At 37.4% G+C, this 15,152-nt stretch overlaps 1 protein-coding gene across 4 annotated transcripts; it reads left to right on the top strand.

Moving 5' to 3' along the window:
- Window positions 1-7,974: 7,974 nt before the first annotated feature.
- On the top strand, window positions 7,975-14,343 carry LOC137990370 (uncharacterized). Of its 4 annotated transcripts, none has more exons than XM_068835676.1 (6): window positions 7,975-8,104; window positions 9,908-10,159; window positions 10,862-11,113; window positions 11,568-11,699; window positions 12,507-12,646; window positions 13,395-14,343. In XM_068835676.1, exons 2-6 carry the CDS (start codon window positions 9,970-9,972, stop codon window positions 13,758-13,760), a joined length of 1,080 nt encoding a protein of 359 aa, XP_068691777.1. In that variant the 5' UTR covers window positions 7,975-8,104; window positions 9,908-9,969; the 3' UTR covers window positions 13,761-14,343. The 4 variants fall into 4 exon arrangements, with proteins under 4 accessions (XP_068691777.1, XP_068691775.1, XP_068691782.1 ...); XM_068835674.1 differs by lacking the exon at window positions 7,975-8,104 and adding an exon at window positions 9,145-9,531; XM_068835681.1 differs by lacking the exon at window positions 7,975-8,104 and adding an exon at window positions 9,614-9,787.
- Window positions 14,344-15,152: the final 809 nt, after the last annotated feature.

The raw sequence follows: 15,152 nt of genomic DNA, 5'->3' as shown, positions 1-15,152 counted from the left end.
CCCTTTCATTCGTGCACGACATCGCTTTAGGGCTTTTATTTAGGAAGAATAAACCAAAATGAACACGTAAAATAAATTCCTTCTCCTCAGCAAATAAAACTTCTACCCACCGTTATATCGATCAAAACGAAGTTTATAAGACTGCAAACTTAAACCTTTGAAAATAACCTCCCCCCAACTGTGACTTCAAGGTTTCAGCCAGAGTCGAAGAGGAACACTAATCTCTGAGTCAATTATGACTTAATTTAATATGAGATGAAAAAGGGGCGATTTCTAATGATTGCACGGCCGAATACGTTTTGCCACGTGCGATGCGGGTTTCCAATCTTTAAAGTTGATTAAAAAGGACTCGTCTATAAGTGCACTAATCATTATTTTATATTATTTTGGCATAAATGCAGTGGAAAGGAATTCATAAATTAATTGATGACTTTAAGTTGAAACATTTCCTTCGCAGCGAGCAAAGAGAATTTCAGACGAATGTATGCCTCAAAATCCGGATTTTTTCCTGGTTTTTAAACACAATGCGCTTTCGCCCAGAATGCTCTGCATTCATCGATCTTCGAAGGAACCACGTTTTGCCGGAGCAGGAGTTACACGACCCAGTAAAGAACGATTATCCGCCACAATCGCAAATATTTTGAAACTTACGCCCTTTTTTGTAATTACGCCTATGTATTCGTATCCACACCTCGCCAACGCGATCTATCAGAGTTTAGGTAACTCTCGCGGATAGAAATAAGAATGTTATGATCATGCAGTGTGAATTATCAAATATAACTGGATTGAAGAAAAATGGCTCGGGTTTATCGATCTAATTTTATTTAAAAAAACATCACATCTTGTGAGACATTTATTCCATTCAGTTCCAAGTTTGTCTTTTGGACAAGCAAAAAGATAATCTTTAAAAGTTATGCAATAAAGTCACCCTTCGCATCAAATTACGTTATCTTGAATTTTCCGTTCTATTACGAACATGACGAAAGTTTCAATATGAAAGACGTATACATTGAGAGAATCAAGTTAAGATGTTGATCATCGCAGTCATTAATCAGCGTGTACATGAGTAGTAAAGGAAGGGTTTTTCAGGCTTTGCTCTCGTTACCGCTCAAGTAACGTTGACTTTATATAATTTAAATAACTGCGATGACCAGCATCTTTGAACACATAGTTAAGAACAATATTCGAAGAAAGGTGGTGACCAGCTCGAAAGCTTCTGTCTGCGCTCACTTAATAAAGCTTTTTTTTGGCTGTATAATATTTAAGTGTTACAGGGTTAATTAACTAGTGTAAGAATGTGTAAATTGTGCAATAATGTAATAAAGGTGAAGTTGAGCAATTCCATATCCTTAGGTTATGCTAATCTAGGAAATTATTTAACAAGCAATCAACAGGGGCACCCAACGTCAATTTTCGGAAAATATCTGTTCGGAAGACGATTTGAGATCTAGAATTTTCGGAACATTTGTTGTAAAATTTCTTGCTTGTTTGCCTCTCCTAGGATTTTCGAACATCTGAAAAATGGTATAATTGCCCATTTTTAACGGATTTTTACCCTAAAAAGGTCACCTAGAATTTTCGGTAGCCTTTTTTCTAGCTAAAATTTTCGAGAAGGTAAGTTTTGATCCCTATAATTTTCGGATCACTAGACTTTCAGCTAGGGAATCCGGACAGATAAAAATTTTTTAGGGGATAAAAATATGCCTATATCTACCGTTTAAATACTAAAATGCGTTTAACAATGCTATGTTTAAGTGGTTTTGAACTATATTCTCGTTGGGTGCCCCTGAACCAAGACAAGACAGTTTGTTGTTTTCACTAACTATTAAATATTACTCAAGATAAAAGGCAAAAATAACATAAACTCTGACTAAGTCAGCAAAATAGCAGCTTGAAGTTTTCATTCGTTTTCTACGCTCACCTTTTGCAAGGGCACCCAACGAGAATATATTTCAAAACCACTTAAACATAGCATTGTTAAACGTATTTTCGTATTTAAACGGTAGATATAGGCATATTTTTATCCCCTAAAAAAATTTCTTCTGTTCGGATTCCCTAGCTGGAAGTCTAGTGATCCGAAAATTATAGGGATCAAAACTTACCTTTTCGAAAATTTCAGCCAGAAAAAAGGCTCCCGAAAATTCTAGGTGACCTTTTAGGGGTAAAAATCCGATTAAAATGGGCAATTATACCATGTTTTAGATGTTCGAAAATCCTAGGACAGGCAGGCAAGCTAGGAATTTTACAACAAATATTCCGAAAATTCTAGATCTCAAATCGTCTTCCGAACAGATATTTTCCGAAAATTGACGTTGGGTGCCCCTGCTTTTGCTGTAATTGATTTCTTATTCACGTATCCCCAAGGAGACCTCTCAGTATAAGCCTTATGGTTTTTTAGAAGTCTCCTCGCCAATAACTGTATGTTTTAAAGCTTATATTATTCAGTATTGTGGCAAATAAAAGAGACTGATTGTTGATTGATTGAAAGTCAATAGTTTCTCGGCTAAGAATCTCTCGCCATTATGGCGATATTGGTCGTATAGATTAAATAGCAACTAAGTGACCGAAAATTGAACTGAAGCCAACTTCCGTTCTTTACTTTGAACTACCAAACATTTTCACACATATTCTTGTAATTTTTTTCTCGGTTCAGACCTCACAAGCACAAAATCTTTTAATATCTTCTAGATATGCTTTTGTTCGGCTATCTCTTTATGTCCAGTAGGAACTGTGAAATTAAAACTAACATGCTGAAAATTAAACTGGCGTATATCTGATCTCAAATGCCCGATCGATACTGAAATAAAAATAACTCGAATGGTTGCTTCACACCAGACAGAATGCAAAATGAGGATTATTTGATGAAAAGGACGAATCCATCTCCCATATGGCTGCTGTCTGTAGTCATCTTTCGCAAACCGAGTACGGATATCCTAACTACGGCATAGAGGGTTTGATGGCTGTAGCAAGCGATGAGAACACCATCGAGACTGAGTTGTTTAAAACGAACAGATCAAAGTGGTGATAAGACTAAAAATACAGACTGACCATGAGATTAGTGCCAGGTCGCTGAAGATTTTTGATAGACTGACCGCGTTAGCAGAAAACGGCAAAGGGCAAACCTCGGCCTGAAATAATGCAAGAAACGTGCTTCATGTAAACTCATTTCTTCCGTAAACGGTGTCATTTCTCGTGTGTTATCTAAGGATGTAAAGCAACGTCTTTAAATTTAGATAGAGACAAGTTAGAATAAGAGAAATTTTCAGTATTTTGTGGCCGTAAGTAGCAGCCTGTAATTTGCCGTTTCACTCGTCGCTGATGGTCGCGTAGCGAAGAACTTGATGCTTTCTGGAAGGCCCAGCTTGGGTAGCCGCAAAGATTCAACGCCTTCCTGAGTGTGTCCATCAGCGACAGGGACAAGAACAGAGGACTGGACCTAGCGGATAACTATTCCCTATGCGACCGGTGTCTCTGATGCTATGAAGTCAGTCTTCAGATCCTTCGGTTTTTCTACCACTTTCAAGCCATGTAACACCTTAAGCAGAAGTTGGTAAATGTCAAGGACAAAGCCCCGTAAAGATAAAATCTCCCATGCGGTATACGGGATAAGGTGCGGTTCGGATAACTGCAGTGAAACCTACGTTGGAGAGACCAAACAGGCGCTGGGGTCGAGAATGGGACAGCATAAAAGACCTAGTTCCATCGAGGCAAAGAATTCTGCCGTCTATAACCTTTTACGGAGCTCGGGGCACTCGTTTGATCTAAGTGATGTCAAGATCCTGGACTACTACCACTACTACTACTACTACTACTACTACTACTACTACTACTACTACTACTACTACTACTACTACTACTACTACTACTACTACTACTACTACTACTACTACTACTACTACTACTACTACTACTACTACTGCTACTGCTACTGCTACTGCTACTGCTACTGCTATGTAAATAGCATCAGGCATCGGTAGTATATTTCTGAAATACTACGAAAATAAAATTCATTTTCTCAATGTAAAACTTAAGGACGTTCGCGCTAATTGTTTGTGCGCAACGTTACTGCGCAGGTAACGCGACTGTAATACATCACGCATTACTTCGAGCATTAGTGAAGTTGAGGTTTTAAAACCTTTGCAAAAACCGTAGACGATAAGTCTTACACAACGTTGGATCAGAGAAGATAGTGATCAGTCAAAATTGATTAAAAAATATTTATGAAAGTCAAGTAGACTACTGCACGACCGATATTCGCGTTGTTTTATCAGTCGTGCACAAGTCTACTTGACTTTCATACATATATTTCAAGCATTAGTTAAAATAACATGGCGACAAAAACGCCGGGGAAAAAATTCCAGGCCGGCAAAAGAATGGCACATTTATTTCCGAATCATCATGAAACTTTAAAGAGAAGTGAGCGGGAGGATAGAAAAGCTCTGGAAAAGGTAGCTGATCGAATAGTGGCTGAAAGTTTGGAAAACTCGAGGAAGAGCCGTTGCGTAAATTTAATGAAGCTGTTTCTTTTTAATGTTTTTATTACCCTACGAACTTAATTTCAAAATGAATGCATGTTTTAGAAGTTCCTTTCCTTTACTTTCGTGAAAATAGAGCAGTATTTTCGTCCTCGTCCGCTTGAATAGTGCGGACCTGCGTGGAAACAACCAGCGATAAAATTTCACAAAAAACAAACTCCAGAAGAAGCGCATGACGGCAATGGAGAGATATTATACAAAACACCAAGCAAATGAAGATCACGCCTGCTTAAAATTTCGTTGCTATGCTCGAGGAAGGTTTTTTTTTTCCGTAAAAACCTTTCATCCCTTCAACGATCGATCCTCTCTAGGGTTCCAGTCCTTGCCCGACCGGTCACGCAAAAGCGTTTAGATCATCTGTGACCCCTATTTTTTAAATCATGAATCACTTACTTTTCTTACTAGCTACAAAATATGATGAAATGAAAAAATTCCCACCGTAAGAAGTTATCTTTTTTTAACATTTTCTTTCCTCGTGCCATCGAATTCCGGCAGTGGTTGCAATGGATAGAGCTTACGAAAACGCTTGTCGAGGATGAACTCTACTGTTTACGACATCCCTAGCGGCATGCAATTATCTAAGAAAAACCCACTCCTAAAAACCTATGTACGGAAATCTTCACTCTAATAGTTTATTTTTATGATTTTCGATGGATAAGCAGATGAGGCTACATGTCGCTATTTTGACCGATTTCTCGAAATTAAGGCATTTTCCACTGCCATTTTCTCCGAAACAAAGTCGGTGACCCCTATTTTTTTTTTTGATTTTTGGAGGAAGTACTTTATGACCTAACTCTAGGCGAGAAATGAAGAAGATTTTGGCGCGAACGTCCTTAAGATGACATCTCTATATAAAAAAAGCCATGAATGGAGTGTGGTGGTGTTGAATGGAGTGGCTTTGTGAGCAGGCCTCCTTTGAATTGTGAAATCCTGCGTGAAACACTTCAGTGCAGTAACGAGGTCACGTCCAATGGCCCTATGCAAATTTGCGGTTTAATTAAGGTATACCACAATTATATTAACATCTTCAACATCAATAAAATTGCCAGTTCCACGAATTCCTGCTCAAGATTCCCAACTCTATAATAAAACCTTTATTAATGGAAGAAATAAGAGAAGAGTTATATCTTATAAATGCTTGAATAAAAAAATGCCACCGTAATGAATTAAAAAGTCATTGTAAAGCCGGTTCGATAACGTATGCGCAGGGTTTGTTTACACTTTTCGTTACCATAAAGAAGCCGATATTTAATACATCCATGAATGCCTTCAACTTATCTAAAAAGAGTATTGCCTGCAGGGGAGAGTTGAAACGCTGACCCCAGTCCATGGATTACCCAAATGGACTACCCTAAAATAGACTCTATCGAAAGCTAACCTTTTTAAAATGGGTGCTTTATAGACTTAAATACTATTGACCAACGCCGTTTAAAATGGGTGTTTAGGCTTAGCACTAATTGTGACGCTGCCTACGACCAATAGTATACACTTGAAATAGTACTTTTGGGGTAGTTCATGGGCTGGGGGACAGTATTTTCAACTCTCGCTTGCCTGAGAACCGCCACACTGATTGACATCCTCTTGCTTCATAGCATTGTTATCTTTGCCCCTCTAACGGGTTGGTTGCAATTCACCTAAATGAAACTGAACTTTATCTGTTCTAAAACATCAGCTTAGAGATTGTAAAGGCTTTTCTGGTAGTTGTGTGTTTGAGTGTCTTTTATTCCTCAAATTTAAGAACTTTGCGACAGCATTTTCCAGGTAACGCGTTGCGTGACCATGGGAATGTTAGCGCAGCTCAGCGTGTAAGTAGATCTAATAATCCACTGAATACACTTCCAGGTCAAAGATAATATTGCAGCGTTTTATTTCATCTTTAGGGTCAAGGTGACGAAATACAATTCATATTATACCGTACAGTTTATTCATACCTAAAGGTGCTTATGTAACTTACAGGGCTAGGTCACACTATTTTAGGTAATTTTTGTTTATTTTTGTTAATTTTAAACGTCAAATTGGCAGAGCAAGAGTCTTTCATTTGCAAAATCACGGCCACATAACATTTGAGAATGATTTTCCAGCTGTGTAAATGACATCTTGATATAGACTGATACTTGAAATTTGAAAAAAGGTGGGCCGACGTTTTTGAAATTTACCCAAATTCAATCTATTTCAATCCTCTCCAGTTTTGTCCATCCATGTCCCTTCTTGGCTTCCCTGTGTTTTTTTAGAGTTCTTCTATGTTTTGAACAGTTATTTTGAGATTTTAGTTAATTCTATGACCATTCGATCAGTGCTGAAATTGCCTAAAATTGCGTGACCTAGCCCCTTTAAGCCTAATTTCAGATCAGTTAGCCGAGTTAAAAGCAAAGGAATATATTGAGGTAAAAAAAAAATTAGTCACAATAGCGAGGCGGTCTAATAGTTCGGCACAATATGCCTAATAGTTCACCAGACGAATTTATCCTATTTACATTCCACACCCCCGCACGACCGTCTTCTTATGTTTTGGTGCCGTGTCCTGTGCCCGTCAACATTAACCGCGATAGATAGATGCCAAAGTAAATGCAAAAATAATGGGAAAAAATAGAGTGTAATTCTTCCTTTCTTAGGTAAGTTTATATTTCGTGAATAGTTAGAGTAGTATTGAACATCATTTCGATTGGTTCCGACTTTTCCGTTTCGTTGCGCAACAGCATGTTCCAGACGGCTGACCTTGCGGTCAGACGTATGTAAATTTAGAAAGTGTTTCGCAACTCAAAAATTATTGCTAAACATCGGCGGATTTTTTAAAGTTTTGTTCCTCTGTAGAAATTTTGTCAGATTTCGGTTTGCGCCCGAAGTTGATTTTTGCGAATGTCAAATCAATGAAACGGCGTCAGAAATTACATTTTACATTTGAGTGTTGAGCTGAAGGAAACTAAGAGAGAGGTTAAAACCCTCAAAATCGCTCTTAATACTGGAACAATTTAAAAGACAAAAAAAAAAACTAGTTCTAGTTGTAATCAGTAGTCCTTGTCTTCTTCACTGCTTTAAATATCTCTGTTTAAATAAAAAGGCTTACTGTTTTATTTATCTTTCACGCTTGAGCAGCTCCCACCAAAACACTTTGGATATAAATAGTGTGTTATTTTTGGCGCGGACAAGGATTGACCCGTCTTCACAATTTAACAGCTTTGAAATCATTTCTTTTTTAACCACCGGTTTTAAGGAAATAATTAAGTTTTCCGTTGAAACCTTCATATGTATTTTTAGTTTTCACCAGCTAATAATCAACTGTACTCTAATATGAAACATCGCGCTAAAAGAGAATTGCCTGAAGTAATTTGTGTTGCAATGATTTTCGCGTGACCATTATTATTAAAAGATGTGACATTTCCGGGAGTTTATATTTCCATAATTTGATTTCTCAAAACAGATGCTTTGTGGAAAGCTCAAAGGCGAATTCGCATGATATCGAATACTTTGGGTTTATAAGCTGAACCGAAATACTGAGTTAAAAGCAAGGAACCTTTTTCATCACGATCCGGTGAGCGTCAAACGAACAAAACAACATTTTTCGCACTCAAGTAAGTGTTCTCACGTGAGAAAGTTACTCTCGACTTTCGAACTGCGTGACTGTTGTTTATACTTCCTTCACCTTGCGCAACCTCAAGGATCATTGAGCTACGCAACCCCTATATAGCCACTAACCATGATTAAATGATCGATAAATTAACGGTTTCGCAACTCGCAATTATTGATCGATGAACACTTCCCGGTTTAGCTACTTTGGAAACAAACTTTGCTTATTCCTAAAATGAGCGCATTCAATAGTATTTATTCCTCAGTTAGAAGACATTATCCCTTCTTTTTTTGTACTAAGATGTAAAATTATGAAATAGCGAAATAATGTACCGTATCGCCTTCGAGGAAAGCTTACAAGCAATTAATTTTTTTTTATAAGAACGTCTAATTTTGGAGGTGAGACTGAACGTTCTTACGTATTTTTGCCATGCGAGGCTTAAAAAACGTTGTTTTAAAAGATCTTAGAAGATGTTCTTAAATTTACATCACACTCTTTGTTTCACCTGATGACTTTGATGGTGTTGGAGTTATTTTTGAAGGATCAGAAGAAATAAGAACTGCTCATTATTACAAACTGAGATCTGTATCATGCAGCATGAAAACCATTGTTACGTTGTACAAAAGATGACCTTAAGTATTTATTTACCTATACAAATGAGCAAAATAAAAAATTCCCTAACATATTCTCAGCTTGAGAAATGTTTTTTTTAAGAATGAAAGAAAAAAATAAAGAATGGAAGAGAACCGTATTGACTAAAACTTGATATTAATATGAAGAATTCGAACTTACTTGCGTATAGATTCAGTTTTAAATTAGGTTCAAACAACTTTTCACCTTCGGGCAGTTTACAGCAATTATATTTCAATGAAACTTTCGCATTAAGCTAAGGGTGGTCTATGAATTTATAAACAGATTCTTGCAAACGTTTTGCATATTTTTGCGGTCCTTGACAAAGATTATGACCAGAACTATTGCTTACGCCGTAAAGCTTCTTTGCAGAATAACATAGGCAGTCACACATCCCGCTTATTCTAGAAGCTATTTTTTCAAATTGCAACACTGCAATCCGGATAAAATGGGCAGTTAGTGGGACCGTGCATTCATTGCTATAACTTCCTCGGCGTGTCGGCTTGTCATGCGTATCAGATGATCCCTCGCCTCTGCGGTTGTACGTGATTCGACGATTACTTAATGTCCGGAAGGTAAAAAGAGGTGTCAGTACCTTAAAATCCGTAAACCGTATCACATCACGGCACAGTACTGACCTCAAAATGAACAGTAATTTTCAGATGGACGCTTTGTTGGAGGAAAAACTAAACGACATCGACGAGTTAATTCGGTCAGAACTGGAATATGAACCTCAAAGTCCTACCATTTTGAATTTGCAATCTTTGGATTTTATGTTGAATGATCCAGCTTATAGTCCAGGTAAGAAAAAATTATGTGCATTCTGTTCTGGAGCCGATTAAGTTGCTGTTAAAGTTGCTCCGAATAAGTTGCCGTTAAAATAAATCAAAATAAAATATTGCCAGGTCAACTTAAAACGCAAGATAAATTATGCCGGATTAATTTATACATACACAGGGTTATAAACTTCACTGAAACAATATCCGGAGTCGAGTTTTCGCTGTTTGTTCGTTTCACTAAAGAATCTACGGAAGCTAACACTGGCAAGCCACCACTCGTAAAAACATCAATATGAAGAACCTGCACTTTTAATAGTTCTGTTCTTGTTTGTTCAATGAATGCCCTGTTTATAAAGAATACTCCATATTTTTAAATTCATCGCCGGTTTACTTTGCAGAAAAGATCGACGCTATCTTGAAAAGCCCTCAAAATTCACCAAACGAAGTCAATGAAGTTGAAATGGAAGTCCAGATACTGGATTTAAAGGATGTCTACGACAAAAAGACGCGAAGAACTTTACAAGGATTAGAGTATCGTTTGGAAGACTCTGAGGTAACTGTTGTCCTGCAAGCATCTGATGAAATCAGCAGCGTTCGGGCTTTTGTTCAGAGGTGTCCAGAGGCTGCCATTAGGACACACGATACTATAGGTAGGCATCTGCACAGCTATCCACCATTTTCCTTGCAAAATCTTCTTTTGAGCTGCCTAAACCAGGAGTAAATTTTGTCTGTCCTCAGATAACATTATTCCGGCAGTAGATAATTCATTATGAGCCGTCTAAAATCGAATCTAAATGTAAAAAGCTGAGATTAAAAATTTCCAAAAGTTGAGTAAATGGTTAATTCTGACTGGATTTAAACACTCGGCGGCAGCTTCTTATTCGGCTGCCCGAGTTTTTTCACAAATTGGAGTCTGGTTTTCACTCAGTATATCAGTAGAGCCGGTTACATGAAAAAGTCTTGCAACGCTCTCTTTCGAAATCTCTGGCGGTGAACTTGACCGGCGTTTGCAATGAATGAAAACACTATATTGTAGTGAGCAATAAGTAACTAATATTTTGACTATATGGCATCATTACGGACTGACTGTCTATACTTCTGTAATCAAGTGAAATAATCTCCTTTATATGTCCTTTAAAGTAAACAAATGTTTGGGGGCTATTATATAAGAGTGTTAAATCCCATCCTGGAAGTAAAAGGAACTTTTAGTATACTATTGGACTTAAACCTCTATACTTTTGATTTCTAATGTGTTTGTTATGCTTGTCTCTGTTTTAAACTGTGCTTAATTTAAATGCGAGTTGTTTTCACATATGTTATATATTGAAAAGTTGAGTGAATTGCTTGTATAGGTCCCGTTGAACTGGACATCAATACCTTACAGTCTGAAGCCTTGCGTCGGGTTGTGAGCATTGATCTTGGGTCAGTGTACAAAACGAAAGACGGAGACCCGGTCTACTGGCTCGAAAAAGCAGACGTCATGCAAAGAAATAAGTGGGAGCTGATAATCGTACTTGACTTCAGTTCGGGACTGTCTGGTAGTGTGGCATCAAAGCCTTTTAGAGTCACAACTAAAGCAGGTTACAAGGCAAAGGATAAAGGAGGTCAGTAGTTAAGTCTATTGCGAAGACATTAGCTCTATGCATAACAGCAAACTGTAATTTAGTCTCAGTTGGCGACTTCTACATCAAAATAAAACCACTTCTCAGTTAATTGATTCCAGTGATATTGCATAAATGAGCAGCGGAGTGCTTTCCTGTAGAAACAGCAGAATACTAGTTAATTGTGGTCCATATTTTAATCACATTGAGGTACCACATAAATCACAACTGAATAGACTTTTACAAGCCAAGACGTGGAATTCCTTTGGTAACGTGTAGTACGTCAGAATTATGTTCAGTGCGTACATGACTGTCATAACTGCTGTTTTATCGTTGCCATATGACCAATATTATTGAGAAATATTCTAATGCAGCTTTTGTTAAACATGACTAGTCTAGCAAAGCCTTCACTATTACAATCTGATATGACAACCAAGAACCATTGTTTCCTTCATAGACATTGATAGTGGCTGCAGCAACGTTCAAAGGTTGGTTCGCAAGATTACGAGTCCATATGGCCGTTCAGTAAGTGACTACGACGATTGGGAAAGATTCAGAACGCTCTCAAGCCCGGGTCACAAAGAAAAAGGTTTGTTTATCTTGGTTTATTTGGCTACTCTATGACCCTTGTTCACCACTGAGTGATAAAATTGACTTTAGGTCTTCGGTTTTTACTTAAAGAAATTATATAGAATACAGTATACCATTACATTTATTCTCGGCTTAACTTCAAGGTTGTAAGACTGGAATCCCCTATCTACATCGAAGATCTGATAACCTGCTTCTTGCCCGCGTCTAGAACCCTCCATTCGTCTACTACTTTACGCTTGGATCCGGTCAGCTTTAATTTGAAGTCTTACGGGTCCAGAGCAATTGATGTCCCTGCTCCCGACTTATGGATGACAATCGTTCATACGTCAATTTGATATCTTTTAAATCTAAACTTATCAACAATTTTGTTTTTGCAATTTTGTGTCTTAGTGATGATCAGCCTTTTATAAACTTTCTTCTTAATTTTGTAAAGTACTGAGCAGATTTGGATAGGTGCAGTAAAAGTACTGAGTACTATATTTCTCTTTCTTCTTCTTCTTCTTCTTATTGTTATTATTATTATTATTATTATTATTATTATTATTATCATTGTTGTTGTTATTTTTTTTACCATCATCATCATCATCATCATTATCATTATTATTACAAAGATAAAAAAAGTTGGCAACGATTACCACAAAGACAAAAAATACTGATAGGCATTTGTGATGGACACTTCTGAGATAGGATTATTGCAATTCCATAACCCAAACAGTAAATATTTTGAAACGCCCTTGTTTTGTCTCTTTAACAGGTGCATTTGTACCAATTTAATGACAATCCTTTATGCATTTAAAATTTCCAGATGGTGCGAATGCGTTGAATGAAGAGTTTAAGGGATTCAGCTTGTTTGTAAAAGATGAGCCACTGTTTGAGGCAAAATCTGAACCATTTACCAAAGGCAAGGTTTCGTTTCAACCTGACACATTGTTGGATAAACGCATGGTAAGTCAAACACACACACCCACATATATATATATATATGCATGTGTATGATTACAGTCAATAAAGAGAGTATCGGGACTATGATTTCTTCTGAAGATCCGAAGGCTGTAAGAAGGATCTGGAATTTACAGATACGTCTTGAAATACGAGTAGTTAGAGGCCATTAGATGCACGACTATTTTGATAGTGCTACGAAGTTTCCTGTATACCGTCTGTCCAACTTTAACTTCAATCACATCAAGTAACCTCACAAAATGTCCCCTTAACTCTGCTCCTTAAAGAAAGATTAACAGCTACATTTACCCTTGCTAAAATCCGTAACTCTTACGTACGCTTACCTCATTTGGAGAGATAGGTAGAAAACGTAGACTTAAACGGATAGGAACAGCTATGTACATTTTTGGGCATATGAAATTACTCAAAACTAAAATTGGAAGACAAGACTGATCTTTGATATTCTATATTGATGCTGAGATTGCCATAGCTTCATGCTTTGCATTCTGTCCTGTTTGCACAAAACAAGCTGTCTTTTAGGGCTCTTTTCAATTCTTAGAATTTCTTTGAACTGATTGAAATGGAAACTAGAACGCATTCAATTCAGAGATAACAGAAAAGACCGAGACTGAGCTTTGAACACAACACTGAAGTTTGTACTTTTTTACCACTTAGAAAAAGAATATTTTCCATCTGGGATACCAAGTGTTTCTTCTCATTGACCCTTATGTACCGTTTTCTTTCGGTTTTAAAGGTCATAAGGTATTACGATCGTATGGAAAGGATTCACCACGTTGATGAGCAACCCGATCTACCGGGTTTACTCAAGTTGGTGGGAAGTGATATTGATTCCAACCTGGCTGACAGTCCTCGTCGAAGATCGACTGGGCACAAGTCTTCTGACAACGACTTATGGTGGGCATGTGGAAGGTGTTTCTTTGAACGACGCAAGAAATCAACTATAAAGGCTCATGTAATCCAACAAGTTTGCCAAAAAACAGCTGAAATTAAAAAATCACGAAGCAACATTTCAAAGAAGAAACGGCAACGCCACGCCAGTTGGGATTTTGGGAATGAGAGTTTTAAGAGCTATTCATGGAAAGCATCGCTTTCTGTATAAGAATATTTTCTCAAAACTACAACTTACATATATTGTAAATAGTTTTTAGTTTTTAACGAATGTTTGAAGAAGGCTGAACAGCCGAAACGTCGTTAAATCGAGTCAGACCAGTAAGAAGTTCACCCCACTGTTTTCCTGAGTATTTATCTATAAATTTAAGTGGGGTACAGTATCCTTTGGATCCTTCTGCTGTGAATTCATTGTTTGTGTAAACCTTTTTATCCTGCCTATATATACACTATATATATATATATGTTGTACATATATGAATATGCAAAGCTCCAGCTAATTAAGGATTACATTATTGTAAATTCAAAGTTTAATCTATTTTTTTCAGATATAAATTCAGTGTGATGTACTTGTGAGTAATTTTTTTCTCACGATTGCCACATAGTTTTCTACGTCTGTTTCCACTTATTATTGTAATCTAGTAACTTTAAGTGGCGGTTTCAAGACCCTTTCAATATTTCTTGAAAGTAAAATTTTGAATTGTAAATATTACGAAGTCGTCATTTCCAAGCAATCGATTTTTACATAATTTGGCTGCTGATATTTGTATATATAACATCTTCGGTAAGGTTGAATAAAGATTACAGCAGTTAAATGTCTTTCTCTCTGGTTGAAAAATGAGCTTAAAGCCCTGGCCAAACTATCGAACAAAATTGGATGCCACATGCAACATGTTGAGGTAGTGGCAAAACACTATCCAACATTGCAATTGCTTGAAGAAACATTGAAGGTCAAGTTGGCGCTAAATTTATAAGTATGGCAATAATACTGAAACGAAAATCGCTCGTAGCGTTTGTGCTACTGGAGCTGTTTGAGGACGGAAATGATGGATTCAAACGAGGAAAACCAAAAATGGTTAAGAGAACGTGTAGAAAAGGGTATTTTTACTGCAAGATACAACCGCCAGAGAGTGAGCTCGAATCAATTTGCAGAAATTGTAAATGTTATTGAACCAGAAATCTCCAAACAGAGCGAAAGTGATGAAGGGGACTAAACGTGTCCCAAAGACATGGCCTTGCTTCATATTCGCTGATCAAGGTCTCTGGCTGTTGATCCTTGTCCGCCATCTTTGTTGCAAAAAATGCTGGAAGCCTAGGCTTGAAAATAAAAGAACGATTCGTGATTGGCTAGCAGCGCGAACGTGACTCGATTCAGGACACAACTTTGTTGAGAGAGGGGCAAAACACTGCAACATTGTTGCGTCGAGCAGAATTGTTGGTCGCAATGTTTGATCAAAAGCAAACTCCATCCAACACATTGATCAAACAAAAGATGTTGGACGAACATCATCCAACATGGGTGGCCAAACGGTCGAACAATGTTGGATCGAGCAAAGTTGGAGCGTTGAATCCAAATACAAGTAATTAGATGCACGCAGATATC

This window comes from Montipora foliosa, chromosome 2 (assembly GCF_036669935.1).
Source record: "Montipora foliosa isolate CH-2021 chromosome 2, ASM3666993v2, whole genome shotgun sequence".
Lineage (NCBI taxonomy): Eukaryota > Metazoa > Cnidaria > Anthozoa > Scleractinia > Acroporidae > Montipora > Montipora foliosa.
Note: the sequence above shows the minus strand (reverse complement) of the source record. Positions and strands in the feature narration are given on the sequence as shown.

What these genes read in the sequence shown, in the direction of transcription:
- LOC137990370 (XM_068835674.1), top strand. Translation starts at nt 9,375, where the DNA reads ATGAACAGTAATTTTCAGATGGACGCTTTGTTGGAGGAAAAACTAAAC. An exon ending in TAGGACACACGATACTATAG is followed by an intron (nt 10,160 to 10,861) that starts GTAGGCATCTGC and finishes TTGCTTGTATAG; the next exon opens with GTCCCGTTGAACTGGACATC. An exon ending in CATTGTTGGATAAACGCATG is followed by an intron (nt 12,647 to 13,394) that starts GTAAGTCAAACA and finishes TCGGTTTTAAAG; the next exon opens with GTCATAAGGTATTACGATCG.